The sequence below is a fragment of the Oncorhynchus tshawytscha genome, linkage group LG12 (genome assembly GCF_018296145.1).
Source record: "Oncorhynchus tshawytscha isolate Ot180627B linkage group LG12, Otsh_v2.0, whole genome shotgun sequence".
Taxonomy (NCBI): domain Eukaryota; kingdom Metazoa; phylum Chordata; class Actinopteri; order Salmoniformes; family Salmonidae; genus Oncorhynchus; species Oncorhynchus tshawytscha.
Genome location: NC_056440.1, coordinates 47446848 through 47472733, shown reverse-complemented (window position 1 = coordinate 47472733; position 25886 = coordinate 47446848). Strand labels below are relative to the sequence as shown.

General features: G+C 41.8%; 1 protein-coding gene across 2 annotated transcripts in view; it reads right to left on the bottom strand.

Annotated features, from left to right (window-relative positions):
• The window catches only part of LOC112263423 (SH2B adapter protein 3), a 52892-nt gene extending 27310 nt beyond the window's left edge, over positions 1 to 25582 (bottom strand). The window contains exons 1-2 of one of the 2 annotated variants that reach the window (XM_024439609.2): positions 25475 to 25582; positions 8133 to 9110 (exon numbers count right to left, since the gene is read on the bottom strand). In XM_024439609.2, coding sequence (XP_024295377.1) covers positions 8133 to 9083 — 951 coding nt within the window. In that variant the 5' untranslated portion in view covers positions 9084 to 9110; positions 25475 to 25582. Of the gene's footprint in view, positions 1 to 8132; positions 9111 to 25331 lie in introns of both variants that reach the window. The other variant, XM_024439610.2, reaches the window with a different exon arrangement.
• Between the last annotated feature and the right edge of the window lie 304 nt (positions 25583 to 25886).

The following is a 25886-nucleotide window of genomic DNA, read 5'->3' as shown; positions in this document are numbered from 1 at the left end:
ATTATGTTAGGTCAGAACCAAGTCACAGAAAAACACATCCATTTTTCCAGCCAAAGAGAGGAGTCACAAAAAGCAGAAATAGAGATAAAATTAATCACTAACCTTTGATGATCTTCATCAGATGACACTCATAGGACTTCATGTTACACAATACATGTATGTTTTGTTCCGTAAAGTTCATATTTATATCCAAAAATCTGAGTTTACATTGGCGCGTTATGTTCAGTAGTTCCAAAACATTCGGTGATTTTGCAGAGAGCCACATCAATTTACAGAAATAATCATAATAAACATTGCTGAAAGATACAACTGTTATGCATGGAATTTTAGATCCACTTCTCCTTAATGCAACCACTGTGTCAGATTATTTTTTTAACTTCACGGAAAAAGCACATCATGCAATAATCTGAGTACAGCGCTCAGAGACCAAAACAACCCAAACAGATATCCGCCATGTTGTGGAGTCAACATTAGTCAGAAATAGCATTATAAATATTCACTTACCTTTGATGATCTTCATCAGAATGCACTCCCAGGAATCCCAGTTCCACAATAAATGTTTGTTTTGTTTGATAATGTCCATCATATGTCCATCATACCTCCTTTTTGTTCGCGCGTTTAGCCCAGTAATCCAAATTCATGACGCGCTAGGTGCAGACAAAAAGTCAAAAAGTTCCGTTACAGTCCGTAGAAACATGTCAAACGATGTATAGAATCAATCTTTAGGATGTTATTAACATAGATCTTCAATAATGTTCCAACTGGAGAATTCTGGTCTTCAGAAATGCAATGGAACTCAAACTAACTATCGCATGAACGCGCGTGGCTCTCTGGCAGACCTCTGACTCATTCCCTTCTCAATCGCCCCACTTCACAGTAGAACCATCAAACAAGGTTCATTCAAACATTTTTAGAAACTTCAGAGTGTTTTCTATCCAAATCTACAAATTATACACATATTTTAGCTTTTATGGCTGAGTAGCAGGCAGTTTAATTTGGGCATGCTTTTCATCCAAAATTCCCAATGCTGCCCCCTACCCTAGAAGTTAACCAGCATTTCTCCCTTGTTCTATTGGTTTTCATATCAACTTTCTTTCGTTGTCCAAAAGCCAAAAGGCACAATCCTAATCATATTGGCAACCCATCCTGGTTGTTGCTATTAGATTCCCCCTCTAAATTTCTAACTGCAATTTTTGCAATTTCTCTGTCACATATGGAACCGCTCGCATGAGGGGTGCTGTTTAGAAAGGTGTTTTCCCGCAAATTGCATTTTGGCTTGAAAATTGCTTGAAAATGACATTTTATTAGCTACTTCATTAAATCAAATCTGATTTGGCACATGCGCCAAATACAACAGCTGTATGTATACTTTTCTTACCACCCCTTAACCAACAATTCAGTTAAGAAAAATACCCCCCCAAAAAACATAATAATAAAGTCAGTGTGCGGGGCACCAGTTAGTCGAGGTAATTATTAAGGTAATATGTACACTACCGTTCAAAAGTTTGGGGTCACTTAGAAATGTCCTTGTTTTTGAAAGAAAAATAAAATTTGAATGGAAAAAAAAATGCTTAACTAGGCAGAACAAATTCTTATTTACAATGACGGCCTAGGACCTGTGGGTTAATGGCCTTGTTCAAGGGCAGAATGACAGATTTTTACCTTGTTGGTGAATGGAATCTCTGAGCTGACCTTTCGGTTACTGGCACAACGCTCTAACTACTAGGCTACCTGCCACCCCAAAATAACATCACATTGATCAAAAATACAGTGTAGACATTGTTAATGTTGTAAATGACTATTGTAGCTGGAAACGGCTGATTTTTAATGGAATATCTACCTAGGCGTATAGAGGCCCATTATCAGAAACCATCACTCCTGTGTTCCAATGGCACGTTGTGTTAGCTAATCTAAGTTTATAATTGTAAAAATGCTAATTGTTCATTAGAACACCCTTTTGCAATTATGTTATTACAGCTGAAAACTGTTGTACTGATTAAAGAAGCAATAAAACTGGCCTTCTTTAGACTAGTTGTGTATCTGGAACATCAGCATTTGTGGGTTCGATTACAGGCTCAAAATGGCCAGAAACAAAGTACTTTCTTCTGAAACTCGTCAGTCTATTCTTGTTCTGAGAAATGAAGGCTATACCATGTGAGAAACTGTCAAGAAACTGAAGATCTTGTACAACACTGTACTACTCCCTTCACGAAACAGAGCAAACTGGCTCTAATTAGAATAGAAAGATGAGTGGGAGGCCCCGGTGCACAACTGAGCAAGATGACAAGTACATTGGAATGTCTGGTTTGAGAAACAGACGCCTCACAAGTCCTCAACTGGCAGCTTCATTAAATAGTACCAGCAAAAAAGCCATATTTCAGACTGGCCAATAAAAAGAAAAGATTAAGATGGGCAAAAGAACACTGACACTGGACAGAGGAAGAGTGGAAAGAAGTGTTATGGACAGACAGTTAAGTTTGAGGTGTTCGGATCACAAAGAACAACATTTGTGAGACGCAGAAAAAAATGAAGATGCTGGAGGAGTGCTTGACGCCATCTGTCAAGCATGGTCGAGGCAATGGGGTGCTTTGGTGGTGATAAAGTGGAAGATTTGTACAGGGTAAAAGGGATCTTGAAAAAGGAAGGCCATCACTCACAGGCATACCCTGTGGACAGTGCTTAATTGGAGCCAATTTCCTCCTACAACAGGACCCAAAGCACAGCTCCAAACTATGCAATAACTATTTAGGGAAGAAGCAGTCAGCTGGTATTCTGTCTATAATGGAGTGGCCATCGCAGTCACTGGATCTCAACCCTATTGAGCTGTTGTGGGAGCAGCTAGACAGTATGGTACGTAAGAAGTGCTCATCAAGCCAATCCAACAAGCATGGGGTGAAATCTTCAGATTACCTCAACAAATTGACAACTAGAATGACAAAGGTCTGCAAGGCTGTAATTGCTGCAAATGGAGGATACTTTGACAAAAGCAAAGTTTGAAGAACACAATTATAATTTCAATAAAAACATTTATAACCTTGTTAATATCGTGACTATATTTCCTATTCATTTTGCAACTCATTTTATGTATGTTTTCATGGAAAACAAGGACATTTCTAAGTGACCCCAAAGTTTTGAACAGAAGTGTACATGTAGGTAGAGTTATTAAAGTGACTATGCATAGATAATAACAGAGTAGCAGCAGCAGCTTAAAGGGTGGGGGGGGGGGACAATGCAAATAGTCTGGGTAGCCATTTGATTAGATGTTCAGGAGTCATGGCTTGGGGGTAGAATCTGTTTGGAAGCCTCTTGGACCTAGACTTGGTGCTCCGAGAACCGCAAGCCTTGCGGTAGCAGAGAGAACAGTCTATGACTAGGGTGTGGAGTCTGACAATTTTTAGGGCCTTCCTCTGACACCGCCTGGTATAGAGGTCCTGGATGGCAGGAAGTTTGGCCACAGTGATGTACTGGAGCCGCATGCACTACCCTCTGTAGTGTCTTGAGATCGGAGGCAGAATAGTTACCATACCAGGCATTGATGCAACCCGTCAGGATGCTCTCGATGGTGCAGCTGTAGAACTTTTTGAGGATCTGAGGACCCACGCCAAGTCTCCTGAGGGGGAATAGATTTTGCCGTGCCCTCTTCACGACTTTCTTGGTGTGCTTGGACCATGTTAGTTTGTTGGTGATGTGGACACCAAGGAACTTTAAGCTTTCAACCTGCTCCACTACAGCCCCGTCGATGAGATTTCATTACAGCATTTGCATGTTCAATAATAGGCTATAGCCTTTAAGACAATAGGCTGAGATTGCAATATAATTTCATATAATATCATAAGGACATAAGCATATGGAAATAGGCCTATATTACATCCCAATAATGGATCATTGTAACATTATATAACTACTATATTAAAAAGCAGAAAAACATTTCCCCAATAGCAAATTGTGGAACAATTCCCACAATTTCATGCAAAGTTGGAGTCATTTCACATTCCTGGTTCCATAACGATGTAGTGACTAGGCCTAAACAAGAAACTCACTGGTGTGCATACTGATAGCCTAAGAGAAGACAGTACAAATTTGCGTCACTTTAACTTTGATTAAAAAGAACAAGAAGGCAGAGAGGGTTATTCTGAGTACTAAAGCATGTCTTTTTCATCACATTACGTTTCCTGTAACTCTTGAGGGCGTCTAATTGAGTAACTGTTTTCACTGGCTTAGGCTACATTTTCAGATGCTTAGTTGTGGTATGCAGTGTGACTGAAATTAACGCTGCATGTTGCTTTGTGAGTTTGAAGTATAGACCCTAACAAAAAACAGATGGCCGATGAGGTTTGGTAGTATAAAAAGTATTTTCCATTGTGGCAATTCCGTGGGAAAGTCAACCTGAGCATCCACAAATAAAGTTAGTCATTTTCGAATGAAACCATGGTCAAATGTATCTTTAAAAAAAAATGTATTTTTGTTAGAGTTCAGACTTTATTTGAAATGTTCAGTTGGGAAATTGTATGAATTTATACCATTACAGAGTAGGATGTCAAGTCTCAAAAAAGTATTTTCAGTCAATCACATTTCATGGCTTTTAGAAAGGGCTCACAGAACTTGTTTTTCCACACTGTCCCCCAGTGTTAGTTATGAAGATGAGATGTTATTGAAACAACTGGGACAAGCAATGTAACATTCATAAAGTATTTTTAGGAAAAGGTTTTGTCAAAAATGCACCTTACATCAGATCATCTTGAAACTTTCTCTGTAAAGCTAACCTATCAAGGTTTCCTTTTTTAGCGTATTGATATCCGTAACATCCATAAAATCTGGATGTGATGGTTATAGATGCACTGTATATTCGCTTCAGAAGATAGTGAATTCACCACATTGTGTGATTGTTCTGAGATGTATTCTTCAGACTTTCACTGAAGCAATTGTTGACATCTTGAAAATGATGTGTTGTAGCGAAGATTCTCTTGTAAACTATATACTGAAATGCGTTTCTCATACATGGCAGTAATATTTCTTTTGATTTTCCCATGATGTCAATTGAAGAGGCGCCGAGTTTGAAGGTAGGCCTTGAAATACATCCGCAGGTATACCTCCAATTGACTCAAATGATGTCAATTAGCCTATCAGAAGCTTGTAAGGCCATGACATCATGTTCTGGAATTTTCCAAGCTGTTTAAAGGCAAAGTCAACTTCGTGTATGTAAACTTCTGACCCAATGGAATAGTGATACAGTGAATTAAAAGTGAAATAATCTGTCCGTAAACAATTGTTGGAAAAATTACTTGTGTCATGCAAAGTAGATGTCCTAACCGACTTGCCAAAACAATAGTTTATTAACAAGAAATTTGTGGAGTGGTTGAAAAACGACTTTTAATGAGTCCAACCTAAGTGTATGTAAACTTCCAACTTCGACTGTATATAGACAGGTGTGTGCCTTTCCAAATCATGTCCAATCAGTTGAATTTACCACAGGTGGACTACAAACATCTCAAGGATGATCAATGGAAACAGCATGCACCTGAGCTCAATTTCGAGTCTCATATAGCAAAGGGTCTAAATTCTTATGTAAATAAGGTATCCGTTTATTTTTTTAAATAATTCATCAAAAATGTATAAAACCTGTTTTTGCTTCATAATTCTGGGGTATTTGTATAGATTGATGAGGAAAAATATTTAAATCAATTTAAGAATAAGGCTGTAACACAAAATGTGGAAAAAGTCCAGAGATCTGAATACTTTCGAAGCACTGTATGTCAATCTACTATCCCCCATAGTACAAAAAAGTTCTATTCTATTCTAAATATTCCAAACATAGTCTGGGACAGTTGTGGGATGCGATAGATCCATAGATCCCAAATTAATACAACCACTAGCATCAAAAAAACTTTTTTAAGCAATGTGGCTGACGCAACAGATCAGAACGTTTAGCTTAAAATGTTTATAAACTATTAGGCTATTTATTCACATTATAAATCGCAGCAATGCACACATGGTAGTAGGCTATGTATGCCACTTAGGCTCTACACCCCTTGTAAACTCATTAATCCGCTTTACATTTCAATCAGTTATTTGGACCCCTTTTGTTGAAATAATATTTGTATCAAAAGCTACATAGGGTGTGCGACTATGATTAGAAAAAGGTCGCAGAAAAAGGCTGTTTCTTATGCTGGGCATCATTCACAAGTGATAATATGTATTTCACAACTGATAGGCTAATATTGTCACCCATTAGACTATTCGTGATTTAATCTTGTCTTTACATATACTAAATAATATAAACTCAGCAAAAAAAAAGAAACGTCCCTCTCAAAGATAATACGTAAATATCCAAATAACTTCTCAGATCTTCATTGTATTAATGAACATGCACCTGTGGAACGGTCGTTAAGACACTAAGGTCACAGTTATGAAAACTTAGGACACTACCGAGGCCTTTCTACTGACTCTGACAAACACCAAAAGAAAGATGCCCAGGGTCCCTGCTCATCTGCGTGAACGTGCTTTAGGCATGCTGCAAGGAAGCATACATGGCCAGGGCAATAAATTGCAATGTCCGTACTGTGAGACACCTAAGACAGCGCTACAGGGAGACAGGACGGACAGCTGATCGTCCTCGCAGTGGCAGACCACATGTAACAACACCTACACAGGATCAGTACATCCGAACATCACACATGCGGGCAGGATGGCAACAACAACTGCCCGAGTTACACCAGGAACGCACACTTTCTCTATCAGTGTTCAGCCTGTCCACAATTGGCTGAGAGAGGCTGGACTGAGGGCTTGTAGGCCTGTTGTAAGGCAGGTCCTCACCAGACATCACCGGCAACAACGTCGCCTACGAGCGCAAACCCACCGTCGCAAACTCACCGTCAGTGTTCTTCACTGACAAGTCACGGTTTTGTCTCACCAGGGGTGATGGTTGGATTTGCGTTTATCGTCGAAGGAATGAGCGTTACACCGAGGTCTGTACTCTGAAGCAGGATCGATTTGGAGGTGGAGGGTCCGTCATGGTCTGGGGCGGTGTGTCACAGCATCATCGGACTGAGCTTGCTGTCATTGCAGGCAATCTCAACGCTGTGCGTTACAGGGAAGACATCCCCCTCCCACATATGGTACCCTTCCTGCAGGCTCATCCTGACATGACCCTCCAGCATGACAATGCCACCAGCCATACTACTCGTTCTGTGCGTAAATGTCAGTGCTCTACCACGGCCAGCGAAGAGCCCGGATCTCAATCCCATAGAGCACGTCTGGGACCTGTTGGATCGGAGGGGTGAGGGCTAGAGCCATTCCCCCCAGAAATTTCCGGAACCTTGCAGGTAACTTGGTGGAAGAGTGGGGTAACATCTCACAGCAAGAACTGGCAAATCTGGTACAGTCCATGAGGAGGAGATGCACTGCAGTACTTAATGCAGCTGGTGACCATACCAGATACTGACTGTTACTTTTGATTTTGACCCTTTGTTCAGGGACACATTATTCAATTTCAGTTAGTCACGTGTCTGTGGAACTTGTTCAGTTTATGCATCTTGTTATGTTCATACAAATATTTACACGTTAAGTTTGCTGAAAATAAACGCAGTTGACAGTGAAGGCGCTTCTTTTTTTTGCTGAGTTTATGTGTGAAAGTTGTTTTGATTTAGAATGGACCATTATCATGCACCTGTATCGAAACCGGGTCAGCGGGATGTCATCTATGCACTTAAATAGCGAATGGAGGACACTTTTCCCCGCGGTTTATTTTCATGCCAGCTAGGTAGGCTATACTGCTATTGTAAATATAAGCAATATGCTTAATGTGTGTGTCTATAGTACCCCTTAGGGTACTACATCTATTGTAGTTACAAAGTTAACACTCGATGAGAGCCCAATATGGTTACTGCTCAGAGAAGGACCATGCCAGCTGAACTGAAATGTTTATGTCAAGCTTTAGATCACCTGTATTTGACAGCCAGTTTAGGTAGAGCAACCTAAACGTCACTTCCAAATTATCAGTGCTCTTGCAGCAGCAATTGCCAATAATAGGTGAAGCCCAGTTTATTGAAATAAAATCCCATCAGAAAGAGCCAGATTAATGTGATAGTAGAAGGGGAGAGCCCAGTTCAGCAACTGGGACCAGGGGTCTTTACCTTGGGGGGGTCATAGAGCTCCAGCTGGAACCTCTCTCCTGCTAGGCCGTCTCTGATCTTCCTCACCAGTAGGCGGCAGCGCTCCCAGCGATGCTGCGTGTCCGAGATAGTGTCGTCAACCACCAGGTACCTCAGCTGCCCCTCTTTGCAGCTGCCCGCAGCCTGCGGCCCGCGCTTCACACTCCTACTGCCAAACCTGCTGGCCAGACGGTCTAGGAGGTGGACCGCCATGGACGAGGCAGAGGCAGTGGTCTCGGGGGAGGGGTTCACAGTCAATGCTGACAACGATAAGGCCGCCACTTCATCCAGAGTCCCCCCTATTCCCCTGTCCCCCGGCCCTCTCGACAGCATGTCTTGAGGTGGGGGCAGGGGCTCCTTAAGAAGACAGCGCACGCTCTGCCTGATCTGGCTGACAGAGAAGTGTGTGACATCAGCAGCAGCGGAGGAGGGTGAGGTGGGGGTGTACCATTCAGACACAGGCCGCCGCTCCGACACAGACACCTCCTCCTCACTGTGGCTCCGGACGGGAGCTCGAGCTCGCACCCCTGGGTTGGCTGATGAGCACTGGAGGGGCTGCTCCACCACCCCGTGCTTCGGCTTTGAGTCCAGCACGGTGAACAGGGCCGGGGCGCCAGGCTGGCCCGCCTCCCGGTAGTCTTGCACCCCGGAGGAGGTGATGCGGAGCTGGCCCATCATGGGTGAAGGGGCCAATGTAGGGATCTTTCCGGCCACCTCGCTGTGGAAGTGCTGCTGGAACAGCTCGCTGAACTGCTTGGAGAAGCTGTCCGGTGGGATGACATCATGCTCTGGCCGCTCCCTGGCAAAGTTAAGGTAGTGGTTGGCTAGTTTCCGGGCCGTGGCTATGGCATGCAACTCGCAGAATTCCCTCCAGCCACACGGTGCTGCAATGGAAGCTGTGGTTGTCGCCTGATGGATAGTGTCACCATTCATTGCAGTAACCAGCACAGCTGAGAATCACTACAAATTAAAAAGGTGTTGGGGGGACAGGGGAGGGAAGAGATGTATTATTAATAGGGGCCATTTTAATACATTCACTTACATTTGAAAAAAATCTATTGATATAGATCCAAGGCCTATTCAAATCAAACTTAAAACCTTCAACTATCATTAAGGACCTCTGTGCACCCAAAATCCAAGACCTTTGGAAGTCTAAGGGAAGAGTATGATACACAACACGTAGTCGGACATTTGGAAAAGGAGAGCAGATTTCTGATTTTATATACCATAAAACTAATTCAATTTATTTACAGATTAAATATCTGCTGCACCCAAAAATGTCATTGATTCATTGGGAAAACACACACACACAGACACACACACACTTTCATAAAGAAGATTCTGATAAATCTGAAGAGCAACCAGAGGAAAAAGTTACTGGATGATTATAGTAGCCTCAGTCAAACTATTAAAGCATATATCCTTAAAAGAATAAAAAAAGTGTGTGCTTGCTAGTCTTGAAGTAATTGTTGTAGCAAAGTAAGTCTATTTACTTCTATGACCATTGAAATGCAAATAATAAAGAGGGTCTAGTGTCTAGTCTAGTGTTCTAGTGTAGTGTCTAGTCTAGTCTAGTGTTCTAGGGTCTAGTCTAGTGTTGCTTTCAGCAAGCATAATAAGGACAAATATCCTGCTAGCCTACCTTGAGAACAACTTCATTACACCTCAACTCCCGAGTGGCGCAGCGGTCTAAGGCACTGCATCTCAGTGTTAGAGGGGTCACTACAGACACCCTGGTTCGATTCCAGGCTGTATCACAACCGGCTGTGATTGAGAGTCCCATAGGGCGGTGCACAATTGGCCCAGCGTCGTCCGGGTTTGGCCGGTGTAGGCCGTCATTTTAAATAAGAATTTGTGCTTAACTGGCTTGCCTAGTTAAATAAAAGGTTCAATAAAAAAAATAACCCTGAGTTACTAAAAAGGCGGGACAATAAAACCTGATTAGATTAAGTCCAAATCAGTTTCATATGCTTTACAGAGGAAGAAGGCCACAAGAATGGAGCCAATACAGTAATGTGACAGTGAATGAAGTGCAGATAGAGGAAGTTGGCTTTAGCATTTCTCAATGGATGCTGCAAACAGCTGAGGCTTCTCCTTTTTCAAGACAGAGCCCATGTTGTGGACTACTGTTGCCAATACACACACACTAGGCAGTCATCTGTGGCCTCTCCCTCCCTCGAGACAGAAGACCAAGGCCTATGAAACGTCAACATTCTGAGCTTAATTGTGATATTGTATAAACCTTACGGTTTTAGCCAGAATTCATTGCTTTTGTGGAAAAAAGTCTAATGTCTAAGTCTCCAACTGCCTTCAATAACCGAAAGGTCACATGCTGTGGCATTTTTTCAATCAAATGAGATAACGTACCAGTTGCCTTACCAATGGGTGCAGTGATCAAACCTCAGCGTTCTACTCTCATACACATTTTAACCGGAATAAGGAAATTAAACAAATCATTGGACGCTTCCTTTAAGTAATGGGTCAATGGACTGATGCATCCATCTCACCAAAATAGAGACATTCAATGACCCTTCTGAGAATGGAATTTTTTTTCAAAATACAATCTCTGACTAGGGTTTGTTTTTCAACATGGCTCCCAACATCAACAAGCAACACAACCCAATGCTGGAGTTACGCACTTTCATGGTGTATTAAACAATAATTTCCTTGTTACATACCTTCGCAGCAGAGTAAGGTCTAGAGGAAGTGGGGGCGAACCTTTCTCAACAGATCACAGAAACCACAGAATCAGGGGGAGTGGCCCAGCCATGCATGGAGGGGGGGGGAAAAAACAGTGCGGTCTCTTGGACTGAAATCTCTAACCTAAATTTGACTGAGTGCCCCACTTTTTTCTGTTTTGGCTTACTATATATAATGTACAGGAGTCTGAGGCGTCACTTCAATGTGTGTCAGAGGCATAGGTAGCATCCAGATATATTGTGTCACCAACCATCAATGCCCCACTACCCTTCCTCCCCACCCAAAACCCCTGTACGCATGCTCCCGCTGGCACTCCCACCCCTGTCGCTGGCCCCTAGATCACTGTTTCTATCAGCGTAGCCAGCTCAGTCATGACTCAGCAGCCTCCAGCACTGCAACAAACACTGCCCTGGCCTAGGCGGTCTCAGTCCCCCACATTCTCTTTGGGCTCAGCCGTGTGCCCAGTGACACTACCCAAACCCTCCTGCCTGGGTCACCAACAGTCCATACTCACTGTGCCATCATGTTTTACTAGAGGCAGAGCAGAGACAACCCTACACATACACAGCAGTGTCATCATGTGATATTATCAGCCCTAGTGGATGCCCTCTTGCAGCGTGGACCTATTTAGATATCTGAGGTCATATCTGTGCTCACACACACACACTACACAGTGTTTCTTGTTAGCCCCGGTGGGAACAGCGGTTACTTTAGGGCATGGAGAAGACAAAAGAGCCCTCACTGACTTGTTTACATCCTCAAGCCTGCTGCAGTGGGCCCAGTAAAGAGTTTATCCCAGGCAGATGACAAACACTCACCTTGAACATACCATGACACAGAGATAAAGTTGACTGTTTTACTAAGGCTGTTTTTAGCAAGAGAAACCCCCCTCTATTCTTTGGCTACATAAGTAACTGTTAAAGTAGTCAATCCCCTGTTATCACATGATAACTTGAATCCAATCCAAAATTCTGTTGTTGATTCTCCATATTGCGCTAGTTTGGTGTTTGAATACAAGGAGTTTTCAGGGAAGATGAAAACACTGACAAACTGGGCACACAGAGAAGTATGTAAAAGCCACAAAATGGCCTGGGTCTCTGAGGGAGGGAGGGAACCCAGGTGGCAGACTCACTGAGACAAAAGATAACTCTAGCGGCCAGTTCTGCTTGGGCAGCAATCTCAGGAACAGGAAACCCTGCCCTGCCCAGGCCTGGCAACCAGCTCCAACAGAAACCCTACCCCTAGACTAGCCTGGAAACTGTGGGAGCCAGCTCCCATACAGTTCAATACCCTGAGCCAGAGAGGAAGCTGAAGTGCACACCAGCCAGCTTGAAGTCCACATACAGCAACGACATCATATTGGTGTAGGCTATGTGGGAAAGGGATGGGATACGTAGGCTGTGTTCAGTTCTCTGTGTCAACTCTTTGTCCATACAAAGCAATAATCTAAAGTGGTCGTAAACTATAGTATAGGCTACTAGTGGAGTATATTGTATTGGCAACTGGAGCATTTCTTTACCTCTCTAGTAGCTTCTGGGTACGTTACCAGTATAGTTGATTCCTCTTTGGCAGAGGAGCCATAAAGTCTACTCTTTGTTTTAATCCCCAGTCCTTCAACATGCTTTACGCACAACAATGCAAGCTCAGCCCAACACAATGTAGCTATACTTTAGACACACAGAAGGAACTCAAACAATTTCCTGGATTTACACTGAAATATAAACGCAAACAAAATAAAAACGCAACATGGAACAATTTCAAAGATTTTACCGAGTTACAGTTCATAAGGAAATCAGTCAATTGAAATAAATAAATTAAGCCCTAATCTATGGATTTCACATTACAAGGAATACAGATATGCACCTGTTGGTCACAGATAGCTTTTAAAAAAGTAGGGGCGTGGATAAGAAAACCAGTCAGTATCTGGTGTGACCACCATTTGTCTCATGCAGCGCGACACATCTCCTTCGCATATAGTTGATCTGGCTGTTGATTGTGGCCTGTGGAATGTTATCCCACTCCTCTTCAATCGATGTGCAAAGTTGCTGAATATTGTCGGGAACTGGAACATGCTGTAGAGCATCCAAAACATGCTTAAATGGGTGACATGTCTGGTGAGTGTGCAGACCATGGAAGAACTGGGACATTTTCAGCTTCCAGGAATTGTGTACAGATCCATGCGAGAGGGGCCGTGCATTATCTTTGTGAAACATGAGGTGATGGTGGCGGATGAATGGCACAACAATGGGCCTCATGATCTCATCACAGTATCTCTCTGCATTCAAATTGCCATCGATAAAATGCAATTTGTTCATTGTCTATAGCTTATGCCTGCCCATAACCACAGCGCAACTATGGGGCACTCTGTTCACAACATTGACATCAGCAAATCGCTGGCCCACACGACGGCATACAAGCTGTCAGCCATCTGCCCAGTGCAGATGAAACCGGGATCAATCCCTGAAGAGCACATTTCTCCACATTGGCCATCACAGGTGAGCAATTGCCCACTGAAATCGAATATGACGCCAAACTGCAGTCAGGTCAAGACCCTGGTGAGGACGACAAGCAGCCAAATTAGCTTCCCTGAGACGGTTTCTGTCAATTTGTGCAGAAATTATTTGGTTGTGCAAACCCACAGTTTTATCAGCTGTCAGGGTGGCTGGTCTCAGATGATCCTGCAGGTGAAGAAGCCGGATGTAGAGGTCCTGGGCTGGCGTGGTAACACTTGGTCTGCGGTTGTGAGAACAGTGAGACGTACTGACAAATTCTCCAAAATTAGGAATTAACATTCAATTATCTGACAACAGCTCTGGTGGACATTCCAACAGTCAACAACCAACTGCACACTCACTTAAAACTTGACATCTGTGGCATTGTGTTTCATGACAAAACTGCATATTTTAAGAGTGGTCTTTTATTGTCCCCAGCTCAATGTTTACCTGTGTAATGATCCTGCTGTTTAATCAGCTTCTTGATATGCCACACCTGTCAGGTGGATGGATTATCTTGATATAACCATTGATATTTAAATGTACATTTTTACTTCTAATTACTACCACAAAGATGACTGCCAGTCCACCTACCATTGAATGTCAAGTTAAATTGTCATGTATATTCTATTATCTATATTTCCATAGGTTTTGCCTATGGAGGATGGACAGTATAATTTAAAAACAGATATTCCATTCAATAAAACATTATCCTAAGTGTGGCCCTCCAACCATCTTGAATGTTGACATTTTTTACATTTATTAAACATGAGCATGTTGTCTCAGCTGATGGCGGGTACAACACAAAAACCTTAGATGATGTAAAATAGGCACTAATTGACGTTAAAAGGTTAAACAAATGACATACTTTTATTAAAAACATTTTTATGTGGAAAATTATACAATAGTTTGACAAGCCTGTTTCTAAGCTTTTAAATGATATCAACTCTCAACCGTTTATCTTTTCCATTGATGAATATATGGATGTCTCATAGTACAGTGGGGTATGTAAAATGGGTCAACATTGAGGACCGCGAATGTTCTGGCATTCAGGTCCAAAAAGTCACTTCCTGAGCACTTCTACAACAGGCAAATAGGTACGGATGGTTTTGTTCAAATCAAAAGTGATAGAACTAAAATGGATTTACCCATAGCAGCGTGAAGTAGGGGTCCTGGGGACAATGATAAATTAAAATAATTTGGGCAAAATTAGACCAAAAAAATATTTCCCGCAAAATTATATTACTCGTGTCTAAACAGAAATAAATAACATAATTCAAATTACTACACCAGAGAGCATAATTTAGCAACAGAGGATCAATAGCTTCTCAAAAACTGGCTGTGGATTAAGTTTTATAACAAGCACTTAAAAGGGAAGGCCGCAATTTGGGAAGCACTCGCACCTAATATAGGACAGCTTGATGCATTGTGGCCATAGAATACAGTTGAAGTCGGAAGTTTACATACCCTTAGGTTGGAGTCATTAAAACTCGTTTTTCAACCACTCCACAAATGTATGGTTAACAAACTATAGTTTTGGCAAGTCGGTTAGGACATTACTTTGTGCATGACACAAGTCATTTTTCCACATGACATCATAGGAAAATCAAAAGAAATCAGCAAAGACCTCAGAAAAAAAATCTGGTTCATCCTTGGGAGCAATTTCCAAACGCCTGAAGGTACCACGTTATTCTGTATAAACAATAGTACGCAAGTATAAATACCATGGGACCACGCAGCCGTCATACCACTCAGGAAGGAGATGCAGTCTGTCTCCTAGAGATGAACGTACTTTGGTGGGAAAAGTGCAAATCAATCCCAGAACAACAGTTAAGGACCTTGTGAAGATGCTGGAGGAAACAGGTACAAAAGTATCTGTATCCACAGTAAAAACAAGTCCTATATCCACATAACCTGAAAGGCCGCTCAGCAAGGAAGAAGCCACTGCTCCAAAACCACCATAAAAAAGCCAGACTACGGTTTGCAACTGCAACATGGGGACAAAGATCGTACTTTTTGGAGAAATGTCCTCTGGTCTGATGAAACAAAACTAGAACTGTTTGGCCATCAGGACAACAAAGTCAAGGTATTGGAGTAGCCATCACAAAGCCCTGACCTCAATCCCATAGAAAATGTGTGGGCAGAACTGAAAAAGTGTGTGCGAGCAAGGTCAACAAACCTGACTCAGTGACACCAGCTCTGTCAGGAGGAATGGGCCAAAATTCACACAACTTATTGTGGGAAGCTTGTGGAAGGCTACCCGAAACGTTTGACCCAAGTTAAACAATTTGAAGGCAATGCTACCAAATACTAATTGAGCGTATGTAAACTTCTAACCCACTGGGAATGTGATGAAATAAAAGCTGCCCTCTACTATTATTCTGACATTTCACATTCTTAAAATAAAAAGTGGTGACCCTAACTGACCTAAAAAAATGAATTTTTATGAGGATTAAAATGTCAGGAATTGTGAAAAACTGAGTTTAAATATACTTGGCTAAGGTGTATGTAAACTTCCAAATTCAACTGTATAATCCATAGAAGGATTTTGGAACCTCTAACCCTGACACGGACTGTTAAACTCATGGGTACACTAGCAATGGCTGCCAGGCCTGATTTGAATGGGAACTGCCATCTAGGGATTATATTTTTATGGTTGATTGCAACTGTCAGTTTGCCTTTCCCAAATTTCTAAATACAGTCGCAAGAAAAATATAGGCTACCATTTGGAAAGCAAATGCCTACTGCTGAAAAGAGAAGATTAATCAAAAACAAACATTTTAAGCACTGTTTTTCAAAGTAACTTATCTTGAGATATTGGCACAAGCACATCGGCCATCACCGGTGAGTAGCCTATGCTTCATCTTCATCATTGGGCGAGTCCCACGGAAACCAAACCGGCAGCGCGCATGCACCATCGTGAATACATTTATTTTGTCCCCCTACGCCAAATGCGATCACGACATGCAGGTTAAAATATCAAAACAAACTCTGAACCAATGTCATTAATTTGGGGACAGGTCGAAAAGCATTAAACATTTATGGCAATTTAGCTAGTTAGCTTGCACTTGCTAGCTAATTTGTCCTATTTAGCTAGCTTGCTGTTGCTAGCTAATTTGTCCTGGGATATAAACATTGAGTTGTTATCTTACCTGAAATGCACAAGGTCCTCTACTCCGACAATTAATCCACACATAAAACGGTCAACCAAATAATTTCTAGTCATCTCTCCTCCAAGGCTTTTTCATCTTTGAACTTATATGGTAATTGGCATCCAAACTTTCATAGTATTACTACACCGACCGGCAACACAGTTCATCTTTCAATCATCCACGTGGGTATAACCAATGAGGAGATGGCACGTGGGTACCTGCTTCTATAAAAACCAATGAGGAGATGGGAGAGGCAGGACTTAGAGCGATCTGCGTCAGAAATAGGAATAACTTCTATTTTAGCCCTTGGCAACGCAGACGCGCGCGAGCAGTGTGGGTGCAATAATTGAATAACATAGATTCCTAAATTTATTTTGCAACGCTAGCAGTGTGGTCAGCCTGTTTGCTGGAATGTTTATTTTGTAGCCTATACTATATCTTCAGTGCCTTCAGAAAGTATTCACACCCCTTAACTTTTTCCACATTTTGCTGTGTTACAGACAGAATTCATAGTGGATTAAACTGATGTTTTGTCACTGGCCTACACACAATACCCCATAATGTCAAAGAGGAACGTTTTTCAAATTTTGTACAAATTAAAAATGAAAAGCTGAAATGTCCTGAGTCAATAAGTATTCAACCCCTTTGTTATGGCAAGTCTAAATAAATTCAGGAGTAAAAATGTGCTTATGTCACATGTTGCATTATTTTTAATGACTGCCTCATCTCTGCACCCCACAAACACAATTATCTAGAAGATCCCTCAGTCGAGCAGTGAATTTCAAACACAGGTTCAACAGCAAAGACCAGGGAGGTTTTCCAATACCTCGCAAAGAAGGACACCCATTGGTAGATGGGTAAAAGTAGAAAAAGCAGACTTTTAATCTCCCTTTGAGCATTTTGAAGTTATTAATTACACATTAGATGGTGTATCAATACACCCAGTCATTACAAAGGGTACAGATGTCCTTCCTAAATCAGTTGTCAGAGAGGAAGGAAACCATTCAGGGATTTCACGATACAGATACAGAGTTTAATGGCTGTGATAGGAGAAAACTGAGGATGGATTAACAACATTGTAGTTACTCAACAATACTAACCTAATTGACAGAGTGAAAAGAATGAAACATACAGAATACAAATATTCCAAAACATGCATCCTGTTTGCAACAAGGCACTAAAGTAATGAAGGAAAAAAATGTGGTAAAGCAATTAACTTTTTGTCCTGATACAAAATGCTAGTTTGGGGCATATTCAATACAACACATTACGGAGTACCACTCCTCATATTTTCAAGCATAGTGGTTGCTGCATCATGTTATAGGTATGCTTGTAATTGTTTTGGACAGGAGAGTTTTCCCAGGATAAAAAAATAAATGGAATGGCGCTAAGCACAGGCAAAATCCTAGAGGGAAAATTTGCTTCACTAGACACGGAAGATTAGTTTACCTTTCAGCAGGACAATAACCCGAAAACACAATGCCAAATCTGTACTGGAGTTGACTTAAAGTCTGCTTGAAATCTATGGCAATACTTGAAAAGGGTTGTCTAGTAATGATCAACATCCAATTTGACAAGGCTAGAAGAAGTTAAAGAATAATTGGCAAACAGTACACAATCCAGGTGTGCAATCTTAGACTTACGCAAAAAGTAACATACACTACAAGAACAAAAGTATGTGGACACCTGCTTGTCAAACATCAATTCCAAAATCATGAGAAATTCATATGGAATTGGTTCCCCCTTTGCTGCTATAACCTCCACTCTGCTGGGAAGGCTTTTCAGTAGATTTTGAAACATTGCTGTGGGGGACTTGCTTCCATTCAGCCACAAGAGCATTTTTTGAGGTTGGGCACGGTTGTTGGGCGATTAGGCCTGGCTCACAGTCGGCGGTCCAATTCATCCCAAAGGTGTTTGATGGGGTTGGGGTCAGTGCTCAGTCAAGTTCTTCCATACAGATCTCAACAAACCATTTCTATTTGTGCACATGGGCATTGTCATGAGGAAACAGGAAAGGACCTTCCCAGCACAGAATTGTCTAGAATGTCTTTGTTTGCTGTAGCGTTAAGATTTCCCCTCTTTGAAACTAAGGGTCCAAGCCCAAACCATGAAAAACAGCCCCAGGCCATTATTCCTCCTCCACCAAACTTTAAAGTTGGCACTATGGATTCGGGCAGGTAGCGTTCCCCTGGCATCCGCCAAACCCAAATGAGTCCATTGGACTGCCAATTGGTGTAGGGCGCTTCATCACTCCAGAGAACGCATTTCCACTGCTCCAGAGTCCAATGGCAGCGAGCTTTACATCACTCCAGCTGATGCTTGGCATTGCACATGGTGATATAAGGCTTGTGTGCAGCTGCCGGGCTATTTCATGAAGCAAACAGTTTTTGTGCTTACATTGCTTCCAAAGGCAGTTTGGAACTCGGTATTGAGTGTTGCAACCAAGGACAGACGATTTTTACGCGCTTACACGCTTTACAGAAAAGGACCGCCGAGTGCTGAGCTTGTGTGGCCTACCACTTCGCGGCTGAGCCGTTGTTGCACCTAGTCGTTTCCACTTCACAATAACAGCACTTACAGTTGACCGGGGAAGCTCTCGCAGGGACAAAATTTGACGAACTGACTTGTTGGAAAGGTGGTATCCTATGGCGGTGCCACGTTTAAAGTCACAGCTCTTCAGTAAGACCATTCTACTGCCAATGTTTGTCTATGGAGATTGCATGGTTGTGTGCTCAAATGTATACACCTGCCAGCAACAGGTGTGGCTGAAATAGCCAAATCCACAAATTTGAAGGGGTGTCCGCCTACTTTTGTATATATAGTGTAGCGGTGATTGCTGCCAAAAGGTTATTCGAACATGTATGGACTCGGGTGTGAATACTTATGTATACTTAACGAAAATATAAAACGCAACATGTAAAGTGTTGGTCCCATGTTTCATGAGCTATAATAAAATGATCCCAGAAATAAGCACAAAAAAGCTTATTTTTCAGATTTTCCTTTCTAAGTGACCCCAAACTTTTGAATGTTAGTGTATGTAAATAAAGTATTTTAGTTTTTTATTTGTAATAAATTGGCAAAGATGTGTGTTTGCTTTGTCATTATGGGGTATTATGTGTAAATTGAGGAATAAAATAATGTATTACATTTTAGAACAAGGCTGTAACGTAACAAAATGTGGAAAAATGAGTCTGAATACTTTCTTTTTTTGAATGCACTGTACCTCGAAGGAAGTTTAACGGTGTACACCTGCCAAGTGGCGCAGTGGTCTAAGGCACTGCATCGTAGTGCTAGCTGTGCCACTATAGAGTCTGGGTTCGAGCCGGCCGTGCCTGGGAGACCCATGGGGCGGCGCCCAGTGTCATCCGGGTTAGGGGAGGGTTTGGCCGGCAGGTATGTCCTAGTCCAATCGCGCACTAGCGACTCCTGTGGCAGGCCGGGCGCAGTGCACGCGGTTGCCAGGTGTAATTAAAATATAGACAACAACAAAAAATGAACAAACAAAAAAAATATATATCAATAATGGTGTGCACAGTTTTAGGAGACATGACACCTGTAATATTTGTGTTGTGGAGAAATGACCAGGCAGGAGACGGGAGTACAGTTATTTTTCGTTTAGTCAAAACCCCTCGTGCTCTACAGTTCCCGGCATTCCAGTGCGCATGTGCATTTCCTATTAGGTGTAGTAACGTAACACTGCCGTAATGCATTACTGCTTAGTAACAGCACAGTAACTAATATAAACAGATGTAGATCCCAGATACTACAACACCAATACCTTCACATTTGTTTAACTGACTGATTAGCGCAACTGTTTTCTTTTAGTTGTAATTCCATGACAGACTCCAAACAAAATCCATCAAAATCCCTGATCAGAAATGTCATAATTATGAATGTCATTCTCTTCATGGTGTCCTGAATAGGTACAATATCCTCCTTTGCATGTTTGGGTGTTATTCTAGACATTATTATTATTTTACCCCCTTTTCTACCCAATTTCGTGGTATCCAATTGTTAGTAGTTAGTAGTCTACTATCTTGTCTCATCACCCGTACGGGCTCGGGAGGGACGAAGGTCGAAAGCCATGCGTCCTCCGAAACACAACCCAACCAAGCCGCACTGCTTCTTTAACACACCGCGCATCCAACCCGGAAGCCAGCCGCACGCACCAATGTGTCAGAGGAAACACCGTGCACCTGGCGACCTGGTTAGCGTGCACTGTGCCCGGCCCGACGAGACAATGATATCCCTATTGTGCATCGCCCCACGGACCTCCCGGTCGCGGCCGGCTGCGACAGAGCCTGGGTCTCTGGTGGCACAGCTAGCACTGCAATGCAGTGCCACTGCACCACCCGGGAGGCCACTAGACCACTGCGCCACCACGGAGGCCCTTACACATTATTTTTACGATGCATCGTTAATAGTCAATGTCTGACGATGTCACACCCATTTCCCAAAACACCACACAGTGTACTTGTTACAAAGTGCAACTTAACTGTCGTTACAGGAGCTGTCCCGTGCTGAAAATTATTACAGAAAATAAGCTAAAAAGAGTTCACTGTAGCTAAAATCTATTGTAATCTTTTTTTTTTTTTAAATACAGATTTCCCATCAAGAGAAGAAATGCGCTGTAGCCTATTATGTATTTAAGTGTTTGTATTATGTTTGCCATGTGTTAATTGTTTTCTTGTTATTTTGTATGAAACGTTTGTCAGTTCTGCATTTCTTCAGTTTGCGTAAACTGTGAGCAAGAATGAATAAAGCTATTATAGAAAATATCAACTTGACCTAAAAATAGGATATGATGATATTGCTTTTTGTAATTGCTCAACAAGCCTAAAAGGTAGGCAGAAATTGTGCTTCAAGTAGGCCTGCCTTCAAGTAGGCCTACAGATATTCTATAATTAAACATGAAGCAGCCCGGCCTAGGCTACAAGTTAAGCAACATTGCCATATAAGAAATTTGTTGACCTTTAGGTTATTGGTTAGGCTACAGTGAAATGTGTGAGCTTTCAGATGAGTAGCCTATAGGCCTAATAGATACAAATACTGCTCTGCTTGGAGAAGAGGGGGAGGGGAGGAGCAGACACGGAAGAAAAAAACACAAGGAAATCAAGATAGCAGTGGCAGCTGAACAGACCTCATCCAAAGGACATTGACTTCTCAAACACTGCAGAAAGCTAACCCAATACGATGCCCTGTCCACCATACTAATATGATGCCCTGTCCAACTTATTAATTCAGCCACTTACTTAGATAACTAGCAAGATCAAATTAGGAGTCGCGCTAACATAGAATTCAGAAAGAAAATTGTCACTTAGCCTAATGCAGCATTCACATCATGTCAGTTCACCTTCAACCAATCAGATGACCAAATGTAATCCAAAGGGTAGCATTTGACACCTTGAGTTTTCTAGCTAAGATTGGGGTTCCTATGCTTAAATGTTGCTGATGCCAAACAGCTCTTACAACACCTAAATAGGTATTTTAAGTATCAGCTAACTGCATAATATGTTATAGAAATGTGTCAGTCGATGATGTGGCATGCAACCATTGGTAGCCTAGTGGTGTTGGGCCAGTAACCTGAAAGTTCCCCGTTTCGAATTCCTGAGCCGACAAAGGTAAAAAACCTGTCGATGAGCAAGGCATTTAACCCGCATTTGCTCAAGGGGAACCGTACTTTTTGCTGACCCTGTAAAACAACACTTTCCACTTTTCTTAGGCCTACAAATTCTGCCATGCATTGAAATCTCCATGTGGAGCCCTCTGTGCAGTGTGTGGTGAATTCACAAAGAGGTTGTGGAGCCTATACAGAGTAGTCTACTTTTAGTGGAGTGCAAATCCAGCCTTAGACCATCCATAGTTTGAGAGAACACTGATTAGCCAGTCCAAGCCAACCCAAGGGATATTCAGATTAGATACCAAGTGTGGAGGGGTGTGACCACTGATCTTTAATTTTAGAGGCCCACCTCTTCAAATCAAATCACATTTTTTATTTGTCACATGAGCCAAATGTTATGTTATTTAACTAGGCAAGTCAGAAGGCCTTCTGCGGGGATCGGGACAATTTATATTAGGACAAAACACACATCACGACAAGAGAGACAACACTACATAAAGAGAGACCTAAGACAACACAGCATGTCAGCAACACATGAAAACACAGCATGGTAGCAACAACATGACAACATGGTAGAAACGGAACATGGTAGCACCATAAAACATGGTACAAACATTACTGGGCACAGACAACAGCACAACGGGCAACAAGGTAGAGACAACAATACATCACGCAAAGCAGCCACAACTGTCAGTAAGAGAGAGTCCGTGATTGGGTCTGAATAAAGAGATTGAGATAAAACTGTCCAGTTGTTTTTTGCAGCTCCATCCAGCCGCTAGCTGCAGCGAACTGAAAATGGAGCGACCCAGGGATGTGTGTGCTTTGGGAACCTTTAACAGAGTGTGACTGGCAGAACAGTGTTGTATGTGGAGGATGAGGGCTGCAGTAGATATCTCAGATAGGGGGAGTGAGACTAAGAGGGTTTTATAAATAAGCATCAACCAGTGGGTCTTGCGACAGGTATACAGAGATGACCAGTTTACAACAGGTGTACTGTAGACCTTATAGTGAAATGCTTACTTACACGCCCTTAATTAACCAACAATGCAGTTCTAAGAAAAATAAGTGTGAAGTAAAAAATAGTAAGTAATAAATAAGAAACAAAAGGAACAAAAAATGTCAAAGCAGCAGTAAAAGAACAATAGCAAGGTTATATACAGAGGGTACCGATACAGAGTCAATGTGCAGGGGCACCGATTAGTCGAGGTAATATGTACATATTAGGTAGAGTTAAAGTGACTATGCATAGATAATAAACAGAGAGTAGCAGCAGCTTAAAAGGTGCGTCAACAAAGTATTGAGTAGTGTCTGAATATTTATGTAAATGTTATCTTTTTTTGTTGCTAAAATTTCTAAAAAACTGTTTTTGCTTTGTTGTTAATGGGATATTGTGAGTAGATGGAGGAGGTAAAAAACAATTTAATGCATTTTAGAATAAGGCTGTAACATAACAAAATGTGAAAAAAGTCAAGGGGTCTAAATACTTTCCAAATGCACTGTATATTTGCTCATGTTTGGTGGGTCTGGCATAGCCTGGTATCCAAACTGATTATCGCTCAGATTTTTTACAAAAATAGTCAGTTAGTTTAATGTCGCGTTCACGTCATGTCAGTTCACCTTCAACCAATCAGAAGACCAAATGTAATCCAAAGTGTAGCATTTGCCAACTTGAGTTCTCTAGCTAAGACTGGGGTTCCTATGCTTAAACGTTGCTGACGCCAGACAGATCTTACAACACCTAAATAGGTATTTTAAGTACCAACTAACTACATAATGTTATAGAAATGTGTCAGTCGATGATGTGGCATGCAACCATTGATAGCCTAGTGGTGTTGGGCTAGTATCCCGAAACGTTGCGGTTTCGAATTCCCGAGCCGACAAAGGTGAAAAACCTGTCGATGAGCAAGCATTTAACCCCCATTTGCTCAAGGGGCACCGTACCTCTATGGCTGACCCTGTAAAACAACATATTCCACTGTACTTATCCAGTGTATGTGACAAAAACAAACAAAAAATGGGGGGGGGGTTGCACTCCACCAAGCGTTCTCCTTAGTGAAATATCACTGTTGCTTGCATAATTAGGCCTAGAAATTCCGCATTTCATCAACATCTCCATGTGGAGCCCTCTGCGCAGTGTGTGGTGAATTCACAGAGGCTGTGGAGCCTCTACGGAGTAGTCTACTTCTAGTGGAGAGAAAATCCAGCCTTCGCCCACCCATAGTTTTTGGGAGGACGCTGATTAGCCAGTCCAAGCCAACCCAAGGGATATTAAGTTTGGATCAGATACCAAGTGTGATCTTTGTGTGTCACTGATCTTTGTATGTAACCCCAAGCAGCAAGTGACCCATTTTAAGAAATTGACAGGCTTGTGCAGTAGCACAGTATACAACCACCCTCTGAGCAACCGGAGGATGGGTGTAGGCTATTTTGTGCTGCTTGGTTATCTTCAGTAGGTTTCACCGTTGCAAAATTTTGTTCATCAGGGCAACATTTTGTAGAGCGTTCAGATAAACATAATGTAGAAGAAAATGCATGTCTAGCAAGCAAATGTATGCCTGACAAGTAAGAATTGTGCCAGCTGAGTTTTTTTAAATGCCATGTCTATCTGCATAGTTCACTACATTGCGCCCTTCTGAATGCGACCCTGGAGTTCAGACAGCACCATTTCCATTTACCCAAATGACATGTTCATTTGGCAAATGTTACAAATAGACATGATTCCTTATTCAACATGTCAGAGGGATGTGAGTTCTACATAACTATAACGTTACAGAACTGCACTGAACGTGCCCTGGTGTAATGTTTCTGGTGTTGTGTTTCAGTAAAAACAGTATTACATCACCATTCAGCAAGGTTGGCTGTTTTACTAACTAAATAAATCCAGTTCGTGGTCTAACGTGGTAGTCTTTCTGAGAACAAGTATGCTAGTTAGCTATCAAAATGCTTTGCAAGAAACTACCCAAAGTAGTGGCAACCAGTCCTCGCCTCAGTGATGGAGAGGACAGGTCTTTAAATTTCATCCAGAAAAGTACACTAGATAGCTATCAACAGTAAAACACATTTGGAGTTCGTTATCAACCATTTCCCGAAAATACTTTCTGAACAACTAACTACAAGCAAGCCACCATATTCTTTATGACACTTATTCTAACGATTGATGTTTTGAGCACTACAGAAACAAGACCAAATTTGACACGGCTCTTGACAACATACTTACGTTCTCTGTTATTTTGTTGGATGAGCACACGTAGCACGACGACGTACCAAAAATGTGACGTAGCATAACCCATATGCGTTGAGAAACATTTATAACTAAAACCAACCTCGATAAATAATAATAAATATGTATTTAAAATGTACCTGCATGCCCAAAAGCCCGTTGCTTTCTCTCTCATTTTGAATGCGTGCAACAGGCTACAAACTTTCAGGAAGGAAATTGACTGATGTGACAAAAGCAATATTAGTAATATCGTGGTGATCAGTTCCGGGTGACGTTCCAGCAACGCCTTCAAAATAAAAGTACGGACCTAAATCAAATCAAAATCAAATCAAATGTATTTATATAGCCCTTCGTACATCAGCTGGGTATCAGACAGAAAAAAAGAAAAAAGAAAGAAAAAGTACAAACGGCAGTGAAATTAATTGTGAATTCTTAACGATTCATTAATGACATTTCAGCCATTATTATAAATTGTTGGTGAAATAATTGCTAGTGAAATAGTTATTTTATTTACTATTGCATAATCAGTATCTAACTCAGATGAGGCTGGTG